General features: G+C 52.5%; 1 protein-coding gene across 4 annotated transcripts in view; it reads left to right on the top strand.

The window, feature by feature from the left end:
• Positions 1 to 5908: 5908 nt before the first annotated feature.
• IREB2 (iron responsive element binding protein 2) overlaps positions 5909 to 23258 on the top strand; it is a 41985-nt gene continuing 24635 nt past the window's right edge. For 2 of the 4 annotated variants that reach the window (XR_012007241.1, XM_072775487.1), the window contains exons 1-4: positions 5909 to 6028; positions 7298 to 7387; positions 21305 to 21470; positions 22760 to 22897. Coding sequence is in view for 3 of the 4 variants with exons in the window: in XM_072775487.1 (XP_072631588.1) it covers positions 6010 to 6028; positions 7298 to 7387; positions 21305 to 21470; positions 22760 to 22897 (413 nt within the window). In the remaining variant the exon portion in view is untranslated. The remainder of the gene's footprint in view (positions 6029 to 7297; positions 7388 to 21304; positions 21471 to 22759; positions 22898 to 23258) is intronic. The other 2 variants (XM_072775489.1, XM_072775488.1) reach the window with 2 other exon arrangements.

Below are 23258 nucleotides of genomic sequence, written 5' to 3'. Positions count from 1 at the left end.
CAGCCCAGTTTGCCTACAGCTCCTGGCTGCACCCGAAGTGCGCCCTGTGGTCCTACCCCTGCTTCCCTGACACCCCCCCCCCCGGCTGCGGGCCATGCCCCCCGCCCCACCCCCGTGGCCCCAAACGTCCCCCCAAACGTCTGCGGGTTCGGGGACCAGGGGCGGCCGGCGTTCTTGGGGGTGTGGACACCCGGCGCTGCCCCCCAGGTGGCAGCCCTCCCCACAGCCCCCCTGACCCCCGCCCTCCCCACAGCCCCCCTGCCCCGCCCTGCCCCCCACCCGCCCTCCCCTCTCCCCACAGTCAGATGTTTTGATGCAAGTCAGCAGTTACCACAAACAGAAGCACAGGTCGCTCACCCTACAAAGGGGTTTATGGGCTCCCGGAACAGAAAACAGCTTTAGGGGAAGTTCCTGTGGAGCCGGAGAGGCTGCCCCACAGGCTAAGGGCCACCACCAGGGACACAGGCTTCCTCTACGTCGTCTTTTCCCTCTTGGTTTCACCCTCAGAGTCCCCACAGGCGACCCCACAGCACTGGGCTCCCCGCCGTGGTGGTGAAATGGCTGCAGTGGCTCCAGATGTCACCACCTCACTCCCCGATTTCTGGAGGAGCCTGGAAGCTTCCTTTCCTCAGCAGAAGTCCTGGTGTTTCGTCGCCTCCGACTACGTTAAGCTCCGGCTCCTGAGCCGCGTCTGGAGTCCAGCGGCACCTGCGCTTGCAGAGGGGGACGGGGCGTGTCGCCCGAGGGGCAACCATGGTCCTTTGGAAAACAGGAACCAGGCACGCACACGTTGCTGGGAAACATCCCGAGCACAGAGTTTCTGCGTGCTCGCAGCGCTGCCTCCAGTCACTCGGCCTGCCGGCTCCTTGCACGCGCGCCGGGCAGCCTGTGTCCTGCTGGAGTAAGGGAAGTCGGGCTCCGGCCTCGCTCCTGGCGTCCGGGCCCTTGAGAAGCCACCCCAGCTCCCGCTGCCTCGGACGCTGCAGGGGGGCCATGGGGGAGCCGATTCTGAGACAACACAGGACTTCAGGGGACACGCGGGCCAGCTCGCATTTGCAGCCCAGCTGGGCCGCACGCGTCCTGCAGCTGGCAGCACCTTACCTGGTGGCCTTGGAGCGGTGGCCAGTGTCCCAGGAGGTGAAGCCCATCCAGCGGCGAGCATCCCAGGAGGTGAGGCCCGTACAGCAGCCAGCGGCCCAGGAAGAGAGGTGGTGATAAATCTAGGTGATGTGTGTGAGAAAGTTTATCATAATCTTCTCACCATTTCTGTATCCTTGAATTTTTTTTTCCAAAATAAAAAATTTAATTAAAGAAAAAGAGATGGGCGTCGGCAGGACATGGGTGTAAGGAGAACTGAAGTAGCTCAAAGTCTCCGCAGGACGGTACCTTGAAAAAAATGTATCGTGAAAACTTCTCATTGAAGAATACTGATGTGGTTGGAAGAAACGCTGGGGCTCCTGTAGGGAGACAAAGCTCCCAGGGGTGAACTGTGGACAGTTACAGTCAGTGTGTGGCCCCACATGGAAGGTCCGCCTCCTCTGCTCTGCCCCGGCGAAGTTCTTCCTCTCTCTTCTAAATAAAAACTCAGGACATATTTTCTAAATGTTCAAAGGGAACCAAAGTATTAGCCTTTCTTTTTAATTTTGTCTTGACGGCTGTACGACCTCAAGCAAGTCATTACATTCGTTGGACGGACATTTGCGTTGTGCCTTGTCAGTACCAGGCACTGTCTTAGGTGCTGGACATGGCACCACGGGCCCTCGCAGAGGGTGAAACGTGGCAGACACTGGGGGTTGCCAGCCTTACGGTAGTTTTCTCTTCTTCCTTGCTAATAAAAGCTCCAATTTTGTCCAAAAAGCATTGTGTGAGGGAGAAAAAGCAACTTGCGCTACAGATTGGGAGAAAATATCTTTAAACTGCATCTCTGACAAGGAGACCACATTTTGACTTTACATCTAGAATGTGTAAAGAATTCTCAAAACTCAGTAGGAAAAAAACAAAAAACACTCCAACTAGAAAATGGGCAAAAGACATGAACAGGCATTTAATCAAAGAGCATATAGAGATGGCGAATCGGCACATGGAAAGGTGTTCAGATTCATCAGCCTTTAGGGAAACGCCAAGTAAAGCTGCACGAGGTATCACTTCGCACCTCTCAGAATGCTAAAGTAGAAGATAGTGACGTCCCCGAGTGCTGGCAAGGGTGTAGAGCTGGATCACTCATGTCGTTGGTATGAATGTAAGTGATACAGTCCCTTCAGGAAACAGTTTGGTAGTTTCTTTTCTTTTCTTTTCTTTTTTTTTTTAAGATTTTATTTATCTATTCATGAGAGAGAGAGAGAGAGAGAGAGAGAGAGAGGCAGAGGGAGAAGCAGGCTTCACGCTCGGAGCCCGACACTGGACTTGATCCCGGGACTCCAGGATTACACCCTGGGCCAAAGGCAGGTGCTGAACCACTGAGCCAGCCAGGAATCCCCAGTTTGGTAGTTTCTTTAACACTAAATATGTAATTACTATACAACTCAACAACCGTGCTCTTGGGCATTTATTACAGAGAGATGGAAATTTATGTTTACACAAACACCTGTACATGAGTGCTCTTAGCGACCTTATCCTTAGGAGCCCCAAATGGGAGACAGCCCAAATGTTTCTCAGTGAGGGATGGTTGACAAATCATGGTGCATCCACGTGACGGGTGCTACTTAGCAATAAAAAGGAACCAACTAATGATAACAATCCGGATGACCTCTCAGGAATGACATTGACTGAAAAACACCCGGTCTCCAAAGGTTATATACAGCGTGGTTCCATTTGTATAACACCGTTGAAATGTTGAAATTACAGAAATGGAGGGGTGCCTGGGGGGCTCAGCAGTTGAGCATCAGTTCAGCTGAGGTCATAATCCCGGGGTCCTGGGATCGAGTCCCACATCGGGCTCCTTGCATGGAGCCTGCTTCTCCCTCTGCCTGTGTCTCAGCCTCTCTCTCTCTCTCTAATAAATAAATAAATAAATAAATTTTAAAAAAGAAAAAGAAATTACAGAAATGGAGAACATATTGGTGGTTGACCAGGGGCCAGTGTACAAGGGAGGCGGGTGTGATTATGAAAGAGTAACAAGAGGGAGCCTTGGAAACGGTCAGTATGTTACATGGCTACAGTCATGTGAGTGATAAAATCACATAGAATTACACACACACACACACACACACACACACACCCTGGCAAAGGAGCAGGTGTAAAACTGCTCGAATCTGAATGGAGTTAAGGACTGTACCCAGCTCAGCATCTTTACTGTGCCACCGTGATGTCACGCTGGGGAAGTCTAGGTGAAGCGTACGCAGACTGTTTATTACCTCTTACCCCTGCATTTATTTATTTATTTTTATTTATTTTTATTATTTTTTATTTTTTAAAGATTATTTACTTATTTATGATAGAGAGAGAGAGAGGCAGACACAGGAAGAGGGAGAAGCAGGCTCCATGCTGGGAGCCCGACGTGGGACTCGATCCTGGGACTCCAGGATCACGCCCTGGGCCAAAGGCAGGCGCCAAACCGCTGAGCCACCCAGAGATCCCCTACCCCTGCATTTAAATCTGCAATTATCATAAAATAGAAAGGTCTTAAAACAGATGAGTTAAATATTAATAAACTTGTGTTGTTGTTGTTTTTAAAGGCAACGAGTCCACCCACAGGACACACGGTGATTGATCTAAGTTACTGCTTCTCAGGGGAAACAAGACATTCAGAGAACAGGAGGGTGGTTTTGGTTGGGGGAGCACTTCTGCAGTTGATGGGTGTGAGATTGCCCGCACTGCACAGCGCACAATTGCACAAGAGTCACACAACCTCCCCCACCGAATGCAAACGCGCTGCCAGATGTTCAGGTCGGTCACACACACAAACAGGAAAACAGTAACAACAGATTTGTTTACAATTATTTGAGCCAAAACGTAGCCCCATTTACAAAATATGAGTAATCCGGGTATGGTTTTAATGTACACTGAATTTCCCAGGTGTGCAAATATTGCATAAAAAGAGGAAAGACTGTTTTACTTTGGCACTTTACCAAGAATTGTTCACTATTTCAAAACATCAACAGTGAAAATGCTTCCAATATTTGAGTCATCAACACATTTTTGTTAGTCTCTGGTCATGACATACATGTAACGTACGTGTGCTTATCATACACGTATCTTCATATATATGCATAATATATTTATTCCTTATTCTGGAACATCAAATGTAGATGAAAAAACGTTTAATATTCTGTGAAACTATTATAATTCGATGCAAGCATCCGATCACATCACTATGTAATGTAGCAGGGACATGCTGTGTGTCTGTATTGCAATAATATTTTCTGATAAGTTACTTACTTTTTCCTTTCCTTTCCCCTTCTGTTACAGTTAGGCACCATGTAGATTATTTTATTGTTTTGTGTAAGTTCTATTAAATGTGGGTTTCATGCCAGGATGGTAAAGGGGACACTACAAAGTCACATGCCTTGAAAGGGAGTGTTGGGTCTGAGAGGGTGGAGAGCTGCCATCTGGTCAGAGGTCCCCCGAGCATCTTCAGGAAAATGCGCCCTTTGATAGAGACACATGCATGCCCAGGGGTGCTCGGCTGGCCCAGGCCTGGGGCTTACACTCTTGGTCTGGAGGTCCTGAGCTCATGCCCCACTTGGCCGAGGCCCCTACATACAAACTGGTAACAGGGTGTGGGGGGGGGGCAGCCCGGGGGGTCGGCGGTTTAGCACCTGCCTTCAGCCCAGGGTGTGACCCCGGGGTTCTGGGATCGAGTCCCACGTTGGGCTCCCTGCATGGAGCCTGCTTCTCCCTCTGCCTGTGTCTCTGCCTCTCTCTGTCTTTGTGTCTCTCGTGAATAATTAAAAATCTTAAAAAAAGAGAAAGAGATGATCTGCGCCACCTCCCCTCCTGGGTCGGGGAGTTCCAGGACGGCATGTTTGTGTAGGATGTGGTCATCTCACAACCATGAGGCGACATGTGTGAGCAAAACCAAAATGCTGGAGCATGAGGCCTAAATACGGAAGAGGCTTTGGCAGTGCGACCGATGTGCTGCCCAGCCGGGGAACTGCCTGCTGCGGACTCGGGGACACGACTGCAAATGATTCCGGGTCTGGGTCCCTTAGGCCCCCGCCACCGGGTACTCGTGTGCGGCTGAAAGAACTTCACTGAAACGTGGGACGTATGGGAAATGAGCAAGTACAGTCAAGTAACAAGCACATTACCTGGAATATGCTTGGGGAATGTAGGGAAATGAGCTCTGGGGTGCAGGTGGACCCTGGGGGGGGAGCTGCTGGGGGTGCAGGTGGACCCTGGGGGGAGCTTCAGGGGGTGCAGGTGGACCCTGGGGGGGGAGGGTATCTGCGGGGGTGCAGGTGGACCTGGGAGGGAGCTGCAGAGGGTGCAGGTGGACCTTGGGGGGGTGCAGGTGGACCCTGGGGGGAGCTGCGGGGGGTGCAGGTGGACCTGGGGGGAGCTGCGGGGGGTGCAGGTGGACCTGGGAGGGAGCTGCGGGGGGTGCAGGTGGACCCTGGGGGTGAGCTGCGGGGGGTGCAGGGGGGCCCTGGGGGGAGCTGCGGGGCCGCCGGTGGACCAGGAAGCATCCGCAGGGAACTAACTGCAGCCAAGGGAACCTGCGAGACGGGCCAGCGCGGGGGCCGCAGGGGCGCGGACCTGGGCTCTGCCGCAGCCCGACGTCGGGGCAGGAAGAGAAGCAGCCACCCCGGTACTCGGTCACGGCCGCCGCCCCGCGCCCCGCCCCGTCCCGCCCCGCCCCCCAGGAGCGCCGCCCCGCGCCTCCCTTTGTTTCGCGTCTGAAGATCTCGCGACAGCCGGGCGGCAAGTCCCGCGAGCACGGGCGCCGGCGCTGCGGCTCTCGCGGTGTTTGCGCGAGACTCTGCCCCCGCCGCTCCCCGCCGGCCCGCGCCCGCCTCCCGCCCGCGGCCGCCCTCCCCGCCGCCCCCCGGGGTACTATGGTCGCCGGCCATGGACGCCCCAGGTGCAGGTGCGTGCCCGCGCCCCCCGCGCCGCCCCCCGCGACCCCGCGCCCCCCGGGCCCGCCGCCCGCGCCCGGCCTGCGCGGCCCCCATCGGCGAGCGGCCCTGGGGCGGGGGGCGGCGGCGTCGTCCTGGCCGCGGCGGGGGCGGGGCGGGGGGCAGGGGGGCGGCGGGGAGGGCGGCGGCGCTCGAGGCGGCGGGGGGGGGGGGCGGGGGCGGACGCTGCGGCGCCGGCCCTCCCCAAGCCTCCTGCCCTGGGTCCCTGGCTCCCCTCCCCCGCCCCCTGCCTCCCACCCCTCCCCCGCCCTCCTCCTCCTCCCCCCCATCCTCCCTCCCCCCACTCCTCCCTATTCTCCCTACTCCCTCCCTCCCCTCCCACTCCCTCCCCTCCCTCCCTTCCTACCCTCCCAGTACCCTCCTCCCTACCCTCCCCCACCCCTTCCCTCCTCCCTACTCTTCCCTCCTCCCTACCCTCCCCCACCCCCTTCCCTCCTCTCTACCCTCCCCCTACCCCCCTCCCAACCATCCCCCACCACCCTGCACGACAGCCCGAGAGAAGCTCAGGCTCTCCCTCCAGGGGGCTGCACCCCTGCCTTGTCCACGGGGCCCAGGGTCCTGCCCCCAGGATGAGTCTGCACAAAATACCCAAGGGCCCGCTGCCTGGACGCTTCGAGCTGGGGGGCACCCCAGTGATGAGACCCCAGGTCCCTGACCTGTGCCCCCAGTTCATGTTCCATCACGAGGACTCTGCTAATTTACCAGATGTTCCATCATTTGTTTCTGTGTTCAGCGTCACCACCTAGCATGTCTTGGGTGCTATGTGGTGTTTGGCTGGGGTCTGCATTCTGTCGTGAATGCTCCGTGAGAATCTGTCCCATTATTTTTTTTAAAAGGCAGCCCCCCAACCTGATTGCCGCGTCCTCAGATTGTTGTGTGTCTTCCCCAGACGCCTGTGCAAATTTAAGTCGTTCTTGTTCCTCCCTTCCGCGTGTTCTTGTTACCACCTTTCAGAAGTTAATTATTTTATCTGTTTTTATTTGACCAATACCGCAGACCCTGGCCATGCGGGATCATTTGACTTTAATAAAAATTGAATTTTAAGATTAAGTTTCTCTGTGGCTGTAGCCACGAGTGGCTGCTCACTGGACAGTACAAACAGAGAACATTTGCGCTGCTGCAGAAAATTCTGTTGGACAAAGGGAGTTTCTAGTATTTTCATTTCAGATTAAGGTATTCTGTAGCTGTATTTTAATGAAAGTGTAAATTTTTTTTTCCAGGACGCCCCTTTGAGTACCTTATTGAAACATTGAATGACAGTTCACGTAAGAAGTTCTACAATGTACCTAGACTTGGAGGCACCAAGTATGGTAATGTTGCTGGAATTTGGGAGGGGGAGGGTGTTTAGTTTGTAATAATAAAAATGCATTTGTTAGGCGGAGCTGAAGGAATTTTAAATGTACTCCCACCACGTTGTAGCAGGTAAAGCTACACATACCTCTAACATTTTAAAGGCTCCTCTTGGGGCAAATTTTTTCGAGGAGGGTGTAAGGCTATACCTTTACTTCTCATTTAAAAACGTAAGTACATTTAGGATATTTTTTTTCTCCTGCAGGGAAACTAATGCAATTTAAAAACAACAAAAAAGTCTGATGATAATCTCCGCATGTAACATGCACGCTTTACTTTCTCAAATGAACAGTGTCCACAGTCCTTCACCTGTCCTACCTGGAGAGCGGCTGTGGCCAGGCCCCACCGCTGCAACTTGTGCTCCAGTACAGGCCCTGCTTTGCCTTGGCCTACGCGCCAGCGCTCTTGGCGGACCTTTGCAGGTGCCTGATCAGGGCCAGACCTCTCACTGACGTCTCAGAAGAGTGAGCTCGGCGCAACCCTAGGGTATTGGATGGAAGTCTTGACGTTAGTCAATCTGTAGATTTTGATGTATTTAAATATCCTAGACTGCTAATAGCAGGGGTTTTTTTTTTTACATCATGAGAAGATTTTAATATTTTGGAGAAGAAACCTGTCTTAGAATTAGGTTGCCTTAAAAAATAAAAGGTTCTCCAGAATGAGAACAGAATCCTTTACCTTTCATGGTTGGGTACAGTGGTTTGTATTAAGAGAGGTTGGTAGTTTTGGTAGGTGCCACGTGTCTTTAATTCGCATCTATCTTATACTTTCACCAATGATGAGTTTGTGTTAGTTTTGAGAAGGGAGCACCTAAATTGCTTAATCTAAGAAAGATCTTTTTTTTTTTTTTTTTTTTTTAGAAAGATCTTTTATTTATTTTTATTTTTTCTAATATTTAGTGATTCAGGCCTGCAAGTTTCTTAACCCATATTTTATAGTTTAATAAATAAAAGAACACACGTGAGGATATTTTAAAAGTTGGGCATAAGTTCTTCCTGTGATAATTTGTGAAAATGTGCCCACTTGAAGATGGCCTGTATTTGCGAAATGCGGAAAATCAGTAGGAAACTATCAAAAATAAGATGCGTTGAAAGAGAATGCTTGATGATGTAAAAGCTAAATTTTGTCTGGAAAATGTGAGTTTCAGAGTACCCAGGGTTTTTATAACCGTGATAAATACGATGATGACATCTGTAAATATAAATGCCTTCGAAACAGAAATTTGATTTTTATTTCCATGGGATTAAAGCCCTGTTTTATTCATAGAGTGGTTATTATGAAAGGTTTATTAATAATTACTAAAGCAATTTCTTAGTAATTACTTGAGGGAATAAAATTTGAAAGAAGAATGGACTTGGAGAGACAGAAGTAACTGGAGTAGAAGGTTGTTTTGCTTGTTTATCGTCAGAGCAGGAAGCGTGTGTTGCCCTTTAGAGAGCAGGTTTAGTGGCCGTGCTCACTGTGCTCAGGGACCTGCGTGGGCAGTTGGCAGGACCTGGGGCGAGCTGGCGGGGAGAGCTCGCTGCTGGCGAGGGGAGAAGGGACGGCAGTCCTCAGGAGCTCAGGAAGGCCTGCAGCCCATACAGTGACTTTAACAAATGGAGGTTTATCTTTCTCACGAAGCAAGAATCTGGATTTGGCAGATGGGGACTGTAGCGCACCAGTGTCACCCAGGACCCAGGTTTTTTTTCTGTTTTGCTTTCGTTCTTTTGGTGGCAAATAAATAGCTGCCGCACCTCTGGGCAGTGCATGTGTTCTAGGTGGCTGGAAGGGAGGGAAGCCTCTGCCTTGGCCAGTCGCTGCTGCCTTCCCCTTCCAGGAAGCTGGCGGGCAGAGGCGATAGCGTCCCAGCTTTTACAGGGACGTGCGGGGCGGAAGTGCTGGAGTGGTGGGGGCACAAACCAGCCTGGATTCCTCCTCACGGCTGTATCTTCCCTCCCTCCATCTGTCTTCCCATAGGGCACGACACAAATCATTTGGTTTCTGCTCTGACTGCTGTTGGATCTTTTTGCTCCCCAGATGTATACTCCTGGTATCTGTGGAACTGGACACGTTGTGCGTGTGGATTCCATTTGGGTCTTCTGTAATTTCACTTCCGGCAAATCACCTTTTTAGCGACACGGAGCTGCCTGTGTGGCCCTCTGGCACCCCAACTACAGCCTTGGAGATGTTGAGGCACAGTTGCCGTGGTTCTCCAGAACAGTCAGAGGCTGCTTCCTGAAGGAATGAGGACTTGAGATGATGTTGAACAGAGCGGTCATAGAGGACAGTCCTTACTCGGGGAGTTGGGCGCAGGGCAGGCCTTAGGCCAAGCGGAGGGGAAGGTGTGTGTGTGGAGGGGCTGGCTGTGGGAAGCCTTGGGGAGGGTAGCTGTTCCCCAGCAGTGGGCCCTCCTGTCCTTTTGCCCGCCACCCTGTCTGTGACCTCCCTGACCCCATGGGTCTCTAACCACTGGCCTGCAGTAGAGCCAAGGCATGGTTCTCTAAATCCTGACCTGCAGCCTCTCCGAAAAACTCTTAAGTTTTTAGGAGAGTTTTTATTGATAAGAAATTAGGTTGTGGTTGAGAATCACAAAAAGACAGCATTACAGGTGGTGCAGTAGCAGGCGCGTTGTGTAAGTGTAAATATAGGTAAACGGGCTACTTTTAACAGAAATGCGGTGAATGTTGTAGTGTGACCTTTGTTTATTTGTTTACTTGCTGTATCGCGAACATCTTTCCACGTCCTGGAAGACGCGTCCCGTGCTATCTGATTGGGCTTGGTTTCTCAGTCCGGGAGTGGAGTCGAGGTCGCAGGGGTTACCTGTGCTCTTCGACAGCCTGGGATGGCTGCGCAGGCCGGTGTGCGCGCCGCGGGCTGGTGAGCAGCTGTGGGCTGCGGAGGCTGTCGCCAGCTCTTCGACGTTCACACGCAGCTGCTCTGTATGTGTCATGTTTCGGTTCTGATGTGAGCTTGTCATTTTACGGTGTTAGTGGATCGGAAGCCTCGTCGGCATTTTTCTTCCTACTTTTACTGTATATTTCGTGTTCAGGCTTCAGACTTGACATAAGGAGCAGGAACTCGCGGAAAGGTGTTACAATTTCCAGACCTCCGAAGGCGCAGGGAGGAAGCACAGTCCGTGCTCGAGGGGACGAGGATTTCTAAACCAGAAGCTGTTCTTTTTGTCACGTGAAGGCTGCGCGGTTTCTTTATCCCCTTTTCTGTTTGAGTAGCCACCCTCCGTCACCTGTTTCTGCGGCCCACGTACTCATCTTGTGCAATGCCCGGTGTAGCCACTGCTGGCCACGATGTTGCCATTGTCCTACCAGCTAGTTAAGACCAGTTGTACCCATAGCTGACCTTATCGCCTGTCACTTTAACCTAGTTTGGCTAGGCTGTCACATGTCTGTTACTGGGGCAGTTACCTTGCTGGAAGGGACACAAGTCCGTGTTTCCTAATCATGTCTCTGCACTGGACTCTGGGCAGGGCTGTGAGGGGTTAGCGATGACACGACGTGCTTGCGGAGTGGACATGCAGTGTGTACCTCCAAGGATCCCTTTGACCTAACATGACTCTGCTATTCCAGCGACGACCACGGACCCACCCACCTTCCACATGTTGTCCCCGGCTCTGTTGATGTTAACTCTGCTTTTGTTGATGTTTTCTCTTCTAGATTTTGGCCCTTTGGGTGCCGAGATAGACACTCTCCACCACAGGTGAAGAAAGATTGTCAAAGTACCGAGCTCCCGGGCTGGGGAAGCGTGGCCCTACCTCAGGAAGATGGGCATGGGCCACACTGGAGGAAGCTCGTGTGTGTTCTCTCAGGGCTTCAGATTTCTGCGCCCCCTGCTCACTGCAGCCCAGCCACGTGGCGGCTCTGAACACCCTTCCGGTTCGCTCAGTCTGTGTCCTCGTTGCAGATTCTTGGGAGAGAAATCTAATTGTTGTGTGTTTTTTCTCACGAGACCGTTGGTCATTGACCTGCCGAGGATTGGCTCCTGCCTCGGTGCCATAGCCAGGGAGGTAGCAGGACGCAGGCCTGTCGGTTCCCCGGGGGCGGTGTGAGCAGGTGCCACAGGTGCGTCTGTTGTGTTAGCGGCTAGCGCCAGGTGACGTGCTCGGGACAACGGGCACACTGGGTACTTCACTTTGTCGATAATAGGTGCTACTTTTCTTATTTTCTCCACCTTTGTCAGCGAGAGGGGGAAAAACTAAAAAGAAGCAGGAATCTTTTCTTTTTCTGCCTTCTTAGACTCTTCGTGGCAGTATATATTTTTTTGAAACAGGTCAGTTCTTTACTGGAAATCTATCCTACCTGGCCTGCTACTAGTTGGACACAGAAATGAAACCTGGACTCTGATCAGACACAGGCCTGAGTTAATCCTGTTGCCAGATCTGAGGGGTTATGAGACCTGGAACAGATTCTTCATCTTTTCTCGAGGCCCCCGGCCTTGACCAGGGTTTTAGGCTCGCCCTGTAGCTGCTCCGAGGGTTCTTGCCCACTGCCTGGCCCGATCTTAGTCTAGACTCCAAACTTCCTCCTTCAGGGCTTTAGGCAAGCCTGGAGTGTTTTTGACTCTCCCCCCTTCCGCCTGTGTTATTGTCCATCCTGTTTAGTTTCTCTAAGGCCTGCTTGTTAGCCAGTTGTACTGGAATTGCCTGTGAGTGATTTCTGCACCTGTTGTTTAAACCTGGAGTTGTCGCTTGTGAGACATTAACAGAACCCTCTTGTGTGGTCTGCACATCTTCACTACATTGCTTTGTGGTGGGCAGGAAACATAGTTCTGTCTCCACTTTATACACGTGAGAGAAATGAGGCTAAAAGTCTAGGTGATTTGCCTGAGATCACGTTATCTTGTAAGGGAGGAGATGTGGTCTCGTATCTTCTGATTTTCTGGTTTCATACTGTTCTGTTTCCCAGCTCAATCACAGTAGTGACGGAAGCACCAGCAGGGATTGTTTGCCATTGCCATTCTGTCCTGTAAGCCGTGTTGTCACCACTTGACCAAGGTCCCGCTCCTGATACCGTTACTGTATTGGTGGTGGAGGACCACCTTGAACTCACAACCTTGACTTGAAGCCCGTACTTGTAAAACTGTTGTGTGCTCATGCGTACAAGGACCACAGAGGCCACCTCAGCAAGTGGGATGGCTCGGGGGGCGGGGGGCTAAGAGAAGAGCAGGTGCCTGGCGTACAGGGGCAGGTGCTGCTTGTTGCCAACAGAAAGGTGAGGTTGCTATCGTAACATTTTCTGATTTACATTTTATTTTTAAGAAGCCAGAACTTTGGATTTGCATGTGAAAAAATTCTGTTTTTTTCCGTGTTGGAAGTTTAAATGTAAGGTGTTGGGCTCTGTGGAACACGCACAGTGCGTCTGCAGGCCAGCAGTCTGGCCCCCACGCTAGGAGGTGGCAGCAGCCGTTCAGCCTTGAGTGGGAGGCTCTGCAGTCCCGGAGGCCTGGCTGTGCCTTCCCTCAGCTGCCCGCCGGCCTCAGAGTAGCCCTCAGCATCCTCTTTCAGAGCCTGAGCCACCTGTTGGATCTTCCACTAAGTAATTGATCAAAAGGGTATCAGTTGTTATCAGCTCATTTCAGAAGCGTGATAACACGAATTATCATACTTTCCCAGTTTCAGTTACCAGTTTGTCCTGGTTCCCACATGTCTTTTTGATAACGTATCCTTAGAGGATTAGCTTTCTGGGTTCATGGAATTCTAGAAATTTCTGGTTAGAAGAGGAAGAATCAACCTAGTCTGCTTTTCTACTTTGTGCACAGATGTGTCAATACTGTTTAATTCATTCGGGTGACATCTGCTGGATACTCACCTGTCTCTGGTGAGTGTAAGACGGCTGGGAGAGCGTCTTTGTGCTGGAGAGAGAAAGCACACGGTTTAGTAACGAAGACTAAGTGCAAAGTCCTTAAGCACAGTCTTTGGTCAGTCCCAGCAGTCTGGGTCCACTGAGGTAGGACGGAGGAGTGTAACATAAATCCTCTTGATCTGTGATGGCAGAGTAGTTGTAAGATACAGGAGATCTTAGGGTCCCATAGGGCTGCTCGAGAGCACCCAGGGAGGGGCCCACGCGAACGGGGTGCAGATCCCCTGGGACTAGGTGTGGCTCAACCCCCAGGTAGCAGCAAGGTTGCTGGTGTGGTGATGCTGGAGCTGGCCTGGGGTTGCTGGGCAGGCGGCAGGCACTGCCTGGGGTGCAGGCAGGGGACTTAGTGGCTGGCGGCTGCAGCATGGGCATGCACGCAGAGAACTGGCATTGAGACGGAGGTGGCAGGTCCCTGGGCCACGCGGGGGCTTGCAGAGGAGGCCCAAAAGCTGGCAGGACTGGAGTGACTTGGTCCACGTAGCGGCACGGGCAGACGCCCTTGGGAGTGTGCGGCTGGCCTTGCAGACACTCTGGCTGCGGAGCAGGCAGGCTGGCGTGTGCGTGTGGGTACCTCTTACACGGCGCATCATAAAGTGTGTCCACGCTGGAAGATGTGTGTAACTTCGGGAACCTTTCTGTCTCTGTGTGATGTGCGGAGCGTCTAGACAGTGGGGGAACCTCGGTCATGAATGGATGGGCTTCCTTCATTCTTAAGAAAACATCTGCCACGTACCTACGTTTGAATAACCGTCGTCCATCAGTTCTTTCTGGTGAAAATGGTGTTCTTTGCAAGAAGCATCTGGTTTAGCTTGCAGTTCAAACGATGACGCGAGTGTTTCCCCGAGCAGTCACACTTTGGTGTTGAGCAGAAGTGCTGTCTACACACTGTCACTCTTGTCATCTCAGCAGTTGAGATTTAATAAAAGTAACACTTTTCTGCTTCATCAAGGACATTCGTCAGTGAAGCTGGTATTTTGTGTGAGAACGAACAGTGGGATGAGCCTGATCACCGTGTGCTACCTCCGCCTTGAGCTCTGCTGTGACACCAGCGGTTTGCGCACCATTGTTTTCACACCATTGGCGCCTGTGTCTAAGCGGTGACAAAGCAAGTCATGTCTGAGCTGACCTTGCAGATTCCTGAGAGAATCTTAGGGGCCTTCAGGAGTCCCGGGACCACTGGCGTAGGGTGAGCGTGGAGGTGGAAGGCAAGCTAGGGGGTCTGGGTGACACGCGACGTGGTGGTGCCTTGGGCTGGATCTGGGGGTGGTGATAGGAGGAGACAGGTTCGAAGGATGTGTGAGAGGCGTCCAGGATGATGGCTAGCTCGGGCGTGTGCTCTGGGTGGGTGCTGCTGCTGCTGCTGCTACGCGAGGGGACACGAGGACATGGTGGTGTGGGTGGGTGGGTGGTGGCGCAGGGATTGGTCCAGGTGCTGCGGAGATTGGGAACATCGCAGCGTTCAGGGAGAGGTGTTCACGAGGTGACCAGGCCTCCGGCTGCAGAGGCACGTTCTGAGACTGTGGTTGCAGAGTCTGGTGAAGCCATAGGAGCGATGAAAGCTCTTGAGGGAAGAGAGAACGGGGCAAGAGGGGAGTTAGACGTGAGCACTGAGTGACGCCGAAGTGATGTCTGAAGATTGAGGTGAGCACGGGGCGGGTGCGAGGACTGGCGGGCTCCGTGGGCCAACCTGTGACCCTGGATCTCAGGGTTGTGAGCTTAGGCCCCACGCTAGGCGTAGAGCTTCCTTAAAAAAGTAGTAAAAAATAAAGAATAGGCACAGACGTAGAGGCTGGCCAGGAAACCGAGGCAGGGCTGCCAGGCGTGTTAAGGTCCATAGAGGATCGAGGCTCTTAGTCTCCTGCCAGTGGACAAGTTACCCGACATGGTCTCAGGTGCAGGCAGAGGCTGTGGGCGGGTCAGTACCCACGGCACAGGTGCCAGCATTTCTCTCGGCTTCCCAAGCTCCTGTCTCAGTGGGTGATCTCGAAGAGGGGCAGATCGCAGCGGCGGGTGTGCCACAGGAAGGAGCCCAGACAGGACAGGGGCACGCCTGCCTTCTGCCCTGGGAGCCGCTGCCCTGATCTTCCAAGGCTACTTGCTGTGTTAACACCATTTATTTTTTTTTATTTTTTTATTTTTTTATTTTTTTTTATTTTTTTTTGTTAACACCATTTAAAAAACATTCCAGGGCAAGGGCAGCTGCTGTCTGTGCAGGGTGTGCTGAGCTGCGAGGCAGGAGACGGGAATGCAGCCTTCCCGCAGCCTGTGCGGGCTCTGCTGCGGGGCGGGCGGGAAGGTCCCGAAGGGCGCCCTAGTCGGCCCTGCTGGATGTTGGCGAGGGTTAGGCTGGAGATCACATCGGTGTGGGCGGAACGGAGAACGAGGCTTAGAAAGGTGGGCCTTGGGCAGATCTCGTGGAGGTTTGAAGGAGAGCACATGGCTGCTGTGCGTGGGCCAGGGGCTCACGGCTGCAGGGTGGGCAAGTCCGGGGGCCTGCGTGGCCGATGCGGGAGAGGGGGATGGGTGACTCGGGGGCCTGCCATGTGCCCGCAGGAACCCCCAGGGGGGAGAGCACCTCCTGGGCCGCCCCCCACTACCTCCCACACAGATGAGGAGCCCCAGGGGCAGCTGGGTTCAGGTGGGAGGTGCTGGAGGTGGGAGCGGCCCGGCCTCGTGGGGGGGACACCAGGAGCACAGAGGACCTTGCAGTCACGTGCTCAGCTGGCGCCCGGCCCTCTGGTTGCTGCAGGGCTCTCCCTCCTCCGCGACACTGGCGTTAAACCAGAGTGGGCTATTTCACACCCGCTAGAACGGTTATTACATGAAAAATGCACAGAGAACCCGCTACGTTGCTGGTGGGAACGTAAAATGGTGCAGCCACTTTAGAAGACTGTCGGACAGTTTCTTTTTTTTATTTTCTTTTTTATTTTTTTATTTATTTATGATAGAGAGAGAGAGGCAAAGACATAAGCAGAGGGAGAAGTAGGCTCCATGCACCGGGAGCCCGACGTGGGATTTGATCCCGGGTCTCCAGGATCGCGCCCTGGCCAAAGGCAGGCGCCAAACCGCTGCGCCACCCAGGGATCCCAGTCGGAGAGTTTCTTAAATGATAAACGTACGTTCACCGTGTGCCCCAGGAATTCCACCCTTAGGAATCCACCCAAGAGAAGTAACACCGATCCCCACGGAGGTCTGCGCATGAGAGCCGAGCAGCATTATCACAATAGCTGGAGACTGTGTCCGTGCCCTTCGCTGGGTGCACAGGTCCACACAGTGGGTTCTGTTCAGCGGGAGCAGGGCTTGGGTCCGATGCACGGGCAGCGCTGACGCACTGAGGAGCGTGCCCGGGCGAGCACCAGACATGCTGAGGGACCCCCCTGCGTGCTTCCTGGGAACAGAACTTGCTGGAGGCGGTGGAGCTGTAGAGATGCCGGCAGCCGGGGGTTCCATGCAGCGGAGAGGAAAGGGCGGTGGGGCAGGAGGCAGACTCCTGGGGGGCAACACCTTGCTAGCGTCAGGCTCCCAGCAGGGAGCTGTTAGGAACGTGGTGTGGGGCTCGGACTGAGACGGGCCAGGGATGGAAGAGCGAAGGGCCAGTGAGGGAGTGGCACCCCATGAGTGCGCATCCGTGTGGGACGCCTGTTGCTCCCTGCACCCTCCGGTTACAGCTCGGGGATACCTGCCTCTGGGTCACCTTGAGGGGTCAGGTGCCCTATGTAGGTGAGCGCCTCAGCCTCTCCTGGCCGGGCCTGAACCAGTACCTGCAGGTGTCAGCTGTTAGAGTAGTTGAGGCAGATGGGGCGTCTGGGGGCTCAGCGGTTCAGCATCTGCCTTGGGCTCGGGGCATGACCCCGGGGTCCTGAGATCGAGTTCCGCATCGGGCTCCCTGCCCAGTAAGGAGCCTGCTTCTGCCTCCTCTTGCCCTCTGCTCCTCCCTCTGCTTGTGTGTGTGTGCTCGCTCTCTCATAAAGAAATAAAATCTTTAAAAAAAAAAAATAGTTCAAAAAGAATATCGTGTGAGTCATTACTGTGTAACTGAGGAAAAGCTTCGTGCCCTAAAGTAACAGTAAACATGTACGTCTCCCAGCTTCCTTGGGTCTGGACGTGGAGAGTGGCTGCAGCCGTCCTGGCTGGGGTTCCCAGGAGGGTGGCCGGGTGCTGGCCGGACATGCGGCCACCTGAAGGCATGGCTGGGGCTGGAGCATGTGCCGTCAGGCTGCCCTGCCCACCCATGGCCGGCGCCCGGGCCCCCAACGCGCCGTTGGCTCGGCCCAGAGGGAGCAGTCCAGGAGGGGAAGGCCGATGCTGGGCCTTGCACCTGGGCTTGGAGGCCCTGTCGCCCCGCCACCCCCGGGCTGTGGGCGGATGCGGGGCGGGGAGGAGCGCAGAGCTGCCGGGAGGCCTGAGGGGTGGCAGGTGCGCCTCCGCACCTCCCTGCGGGTAGTTCCCCACGTTCACGCAGCTCTGCAGGTTAGTGCTCCGGGTAACTTTTGTGAATCATTTTGTTTTTACTTGATAGCTGCTTTTAAGTTGAGTACTTTATTTTCAAGTGATAGAATTAAAGACCAGTAAGGCCAGTTGGTAACCAGAACGGTAACCCCTGGCCCTGCCCCGATTTTCTGCTCTGCGGAGAATACCGCTTTTAATTCTCTTGATAATTTCCTCCGTGTTACTGAGGAGCGTCACTGGCACCCCCGTTATGTGGTTTTCCGTGTTCGGCATCGCGGCTCCTCTGCTATGCAGAGCCAGCAGGCGGCCCCTCCCTGCTCCGTCTCCTGATCTCTTAGACATCGCGGCCGTGGGTTTGGGTCGTCAGTATCCCGTGTTGATGTTATTACGGCCGTGGGGTAAACGGCTGCGTCTCGTTCCTCGTACAGCTTTGTTTCTTTTCCTGGAAGTAATCCTTGTCTCTCTTTGTTTGCTAAGTTTCCGTATCTTTATCAGTAATTCCTCCCCAAACTCTCCAGAAAAACTGAGCCCCTGGTAGAATCAGGTAGTCTGTTACGGCCTCGCCCTTCTCTTGGCAGCGTCCCCCTGGACATCCCCGTGCGCCCCGCGGAGACGGACGGCATCCTGGCCCGCGTGCTTTCCTGTTCTCCACTGACCTGGGGTCGTCGGGCGCCTCCTCCCGTAGCTTCCGGGAAGTACGGGGTTTGCGGCCTTGTGCAATGGACAGCGGCCTGTGCACGGAGGCCTCTAGGCTGGAAACAGATTTCACCTGAAATCTCTTTAATTTTTTTTAGTGATTCTATTTATTTATTCATGAAAGACACAGAGAGAGAGAGGCAGAGGCACAACCAGGCTCCCTGCAGGGAGCCCAACGTGGGACTCATCCGGGTCCTCGGGGTCACGCCCTGGGCCGGAGGCAGATGCTCAACCCCTGAGCCCCCCGGGGGCACCTCTGTGAAGATCTTTAAACAAAAAATATTCCTGATGCCGGTTTCCCAGAACAATTAACCATATAGAAAACTGGTCTGCATGCTTGCTTCTGTGATCATGTTTCCCTCAGTATTTCCAAGTGTTTATCAAAAAATGTCTCCCCTGCAATTCCTCGAGGTTTGGCGGACTTATGTTTCGATGGAGGTAGGATGAAAGCTGGTACTCGGGAGGCACCTGCTGTCATGGCTGGAGGGTTTACGGGTCGGGCGCTCCCCTGCGCCCCGTGGCCCTCCCGTAGCCCTCGTGGGGTCAGACCTGGCACCAGCACAGGTCCGGGCTCCAGCCGGTGATTCTGGGTGTGCAGTGCTGTGTCTCTTCACTTAACAGTCCCTCATCTTTAACTGGTGTGAGTTAAAATTTCAATCATAAGATTAGGGACACAATCATAACCCACTATGCATTTGTCAGCCAGTTATCAACATTTGCGGACCTTTTATTTAAAATATTTCACAGTTTCCATGACCTATAAATACACTTGAGCATGCGTCTCTGATGTGTGAAGGGCCCTTAAAAAGTAACAGTCTCACTGCCTTTGTTTACCTGAGAAAATTAACGGTAATTCCGTAATGATCTAGAACCCAGCGTCCTGAGAGGGCCACGCAACATTGGCTCATCCCATCTCCCGAGTCCCCGTCCGTCTGTGTCCTTCGTCCTCTTCCCTCTTCCGCCGTCTTGACGTTGAGGAAGCCGTGCGTGTTGCGCTGTGCAAGTTTGGCTGGTGGCTCCGTGGCGTCCTCCTGTGCCCGTGGGGGCTGCTGCATGGACGTGCTGTGTTCGCGAGGACCCTGCGGCCGGGGCTGCTCTGGCGGGGGCTGGCCTGCCGTCTCCACGGGAGGCACACGGTGTCTCTCCTGCCCCGCTTCCGCGAGGCCGCGCCTGTACTGAGTCTGCGTTTGCTCCCACCGGATAGTCCAGTGATGTCCGCATCCTCTCGTCAGGTGCCTGCACGTGGGACATGTTTCCAATGACCTCGTTCCCTTTCTCTTCACATCGGCTTCAGTTCTGTGAGCAGGAGCTTGCTCTGCACGATTTGTTCCTTGAAATTAGGCAGGACCAGATTATTTGATTGATTTTTTTCCCCCTTTGTGAGTTTTCAGGGTCCTGAACTGCTCCTGCTCCAAGAGCTCGCGTTGGCTGTCGATGAAGGTCTTTTCAAAGAGTCATTGGGAACTAAGGGCCGTGTTTGTGTTAGATACATTTCAGTGAGTTTCCGTCATTTTTCATTTCGACGCTCTCACTGCCCCATCACCATTCCCTCTGCTTTCTGACCCTGGAGGACGTCGCGGCCCATGTCCTGCTGGTGGTTCCTTCTTCCCAGGAGGGTCGTCGTTAATGTAGCCGCGGGCCGGGGGCTGGGGGCACTGCATGTGCACTGTCATGTTTGGGGCATTTTCATGGAACATAGCTGGAAACCTCTTTTTTTGGAAAGAGAAAAATTATGAGTTTGTACCTATGATTCAAATTGGAATTTTTTTTTTAAGTTAGCCACTCTGATTTTGTATTTCTTTATCATTACTCTTCTCTTGGTTTCCAGCCGTGTAACAAAACTGCTTTTAGTTTTCCTCTCGTTACATACACAATGACCTTAGGTTGCCTGTCGGTAGTAATACCTGAACGCAGTTGGCTTTCTGTGTGGATTTTTTGGTCTGTATTACGTGACCCGCTAGGGAGATACAGCCAAAATACTGTGGGAATAGATACTAACTTTCCTGTTTGTCCTTTCGTTCTTTCTGGGGGAAAAAAGTACATGCTGTTTTTTATGTAATATAGTTTTATTATGTTTTTAAAATACTTAATATATTTAAGTATATTTAATGTATGACTTTAAATTTTTATATTTGACATATGGTAATATGAATCCTTACACCTTTTTTAATGGTTTTTCTTACTGAAATGGCAGGGTGCTGTAAACATGGTCTTGCACTGCTTTTTCTTGGAATCTCACGTTCTGGAGGTCACTCCTTACTGTAGGCATCATCGTCCCTGTGGACAGCTGCGTGGCACTCTGCGGGGTGGCTGCTGGCCTGCTCAGCCAGCCCCACACGCTCATCTTCCCTTTAAGCTCTGAGGACACACTTTCACGTGGGAACACCTGCTGTGGGACTAGCGTGTGTCCGAGACCTCGAGGTGCTGAGGTCTCCTCTGCAGTGTGCTTACCTGGGGACTCAAGGCTCAGGAGCCGTGTGCATGAAACGAATTTGGCTCATAAGCACCCTGATTTACTTTAAACCAACCGCTCTTGACGGAAATCTTGAAAGTCTTTAAAATTACTGCACAGTCTAGGGATGTTTTTGTTACTGTGTTTAATTCTGATTTTCCTGTGTCTTCCCTGAATGTTCGGTGCCAGGCAGTTCTTTAACGAAGGTTTACTCTGGTTTCTCGGGGCCTCGGCTTACAGTATGGGAAAGCCAAAGCGATAGCAGGCCTGTGTTACCGTAAGCTGGGTTTTCCTCCATGTTCACAGAGGGTGAACGGTTTTTTTCTACTGAGAAAACTGCATCAGTGTCTAACTTCTTGCTGTTGCGGATCTTCAGTGTGTCCCTGAGACTCGTACGTCACTAACCGTGATACCGTCTGGCTCAGGTGCTCTGCCTTACTCGATACGGGTCCTGTTGGAAGCTGCTGTGCGGAACTGTGATGGCTTCTTGATGAAAAAGGAGGACGTCATGAACATTTTAGACTGGAAGACCAAACAAAGCAGTGTCGAAGTGCCCTTTTTCCCTGCCCGTGTCCTACTTCAAGATTTTACGTGAGTAATAGAGTATTTCCTTCTGAAAATTCAGACTGCCTGATGCTTGGCTCTTTTTAATTCTGAAGATGAGTTATAAGTGTAAAGAATTGTCCTTTCTAAACTTAAAGCAGTTCATTAAAAATTAGGCACTCGTTTCTTACCCTCTCTACTGAAAACCCGCTGTTGTTGTAGTTGGCCTGCTTGCCCTCTCTGTGAGCGGGCCTCTCAGACGTAGCTCGTGCAAAGCCTAACCACCCCACTGCCGTCCCCGTCCTCGTCTGTGCTGTCACAGGACATGCTCCGTAGCCTCCAGCGTAGGGCGGGAACGTGAGGTTTAGTCGTGACTCGTGACTCCCTTCTTTCCTTCACACCTCATCCGGTCTGTCGGCAAGCTCTGAGGACTTGACCTTGACACGTGTCCTGAGCCCAGGCACCTCTTACCATCTGCACCGCCACCCCGGTGCCGGTCCTGTGCTCTCCCCGCTCGACTGCCGCTGTTAGAGTCTCTAGCTAGGGCCCCTGCTTGCACACTGACCATCTGTAGTTGTCTTTTCACAGCAGATCACGTGTTTTAATTCAGACTGTCAGCCAGGGCCTTACCGTTCCCCTGTATGCCACGGGGCATCCATCACACTTAGAATAAAATCCAGAGTCCAAACCATCGCCTGATACATGGTTCAGCCTGATCTGAGTGTCCAGGAATGGACTGTGAGGAGAGTTAGCCTTTAACTGAGTTTTGAAGGGGCTGTAGGAGAGTTAGCTAGATAAATAGAGCATCCCCCTCACCCACCCACCGAAATCTGGTTTGTATGCCACTGTTGCTTGTGCCCTGTGCACGCAGCTGCTACAGTATGTAGGATGCTGTTCTGTGGTCGCGACTACGTCTTCCCTGCAAACTCCTGTCTCTTACCAGCCTGTCCCATGGTGTCTGGAGGCATGTTCGTCTAGTCGAGAGCTTGGGGTCGTTGAACGCACTGGGAGGGAGCGGGTATCATAAAATTTAAGACAGGGAGAGAATTCTGTAGATAGTTCTTGAAGTTTTCTCATGCCTCTAAAAGTCGTCTCTTGTGGTGTTTGTGGCACATCTGTCCCTGAGCACCCAGGTTCTCAGGTAACAAGGCTAATTCTCATTAAACCAGGAGACGTCGAACTCTGGAAAACAGGTGCATAATCTAACATGAGTGCAAACTAGAAAGGGATATTTTTAGATATGAGAGTGAATAAGTATATTAATTACTTGAGTGTAAGGAAGAACAATTCAAACCATAATTTCATCATTTTTATTTTTTTATTTTTTTATTTTTTAGTGGAATACCAGCAATGGTGGATTTTGCTGCTATGAGGGAGGCAGTGAAGATTCTTGGAGGTGACCCTAGGAGAGTCCACCCTGCCCGTCCGACAGATCTCACAGTTGACCATTCTTTACAGATTGACTTCAGTAAATGGTACATTAATAGGATAGAGATATTTGTGAAGGCAGCCATGCGAGGAGCCAGCAGCAACTGGGTGGGGCAAAGGGAGTAGAGACAGTTCCTGCCTGGGTGAAGGCTGCCACATTTAGGATCCACTGATCTATAAAAAGACCTGGTGGAATTCACTTATTGATGAATTTTTTTAACAGAGTCTGAATTTAAAATGGTATTCATGTTTGTTAATCTCTGCTGCCATTTTGGATAGAAATGTATGAGCCTAGAACCTGTTCCGTGGAGCAAATTCATCTTCAGTATCTTTTATTTTTTAACCTACTTGCCTTCGAGAGAGAATCTAAAGACGGGCACGATGAATGTCTTTAATTGGGGATTAAAA

Source organism: Canis lupus, chromosome 14 (assembly GCF_048164855.1).
Source record: "Canis lupus baileyi chromosome 14, mCanLup2.hap1, whole genome shotgun sequence".
NCBI lineage: Eukaryota > Metazoa > Chordata > Mammalia > Carnivora > Canidae > Canis > Canis lupus.
This window is presented reverse-complemented; position numbering and strand designations above follow the sequence as displayed.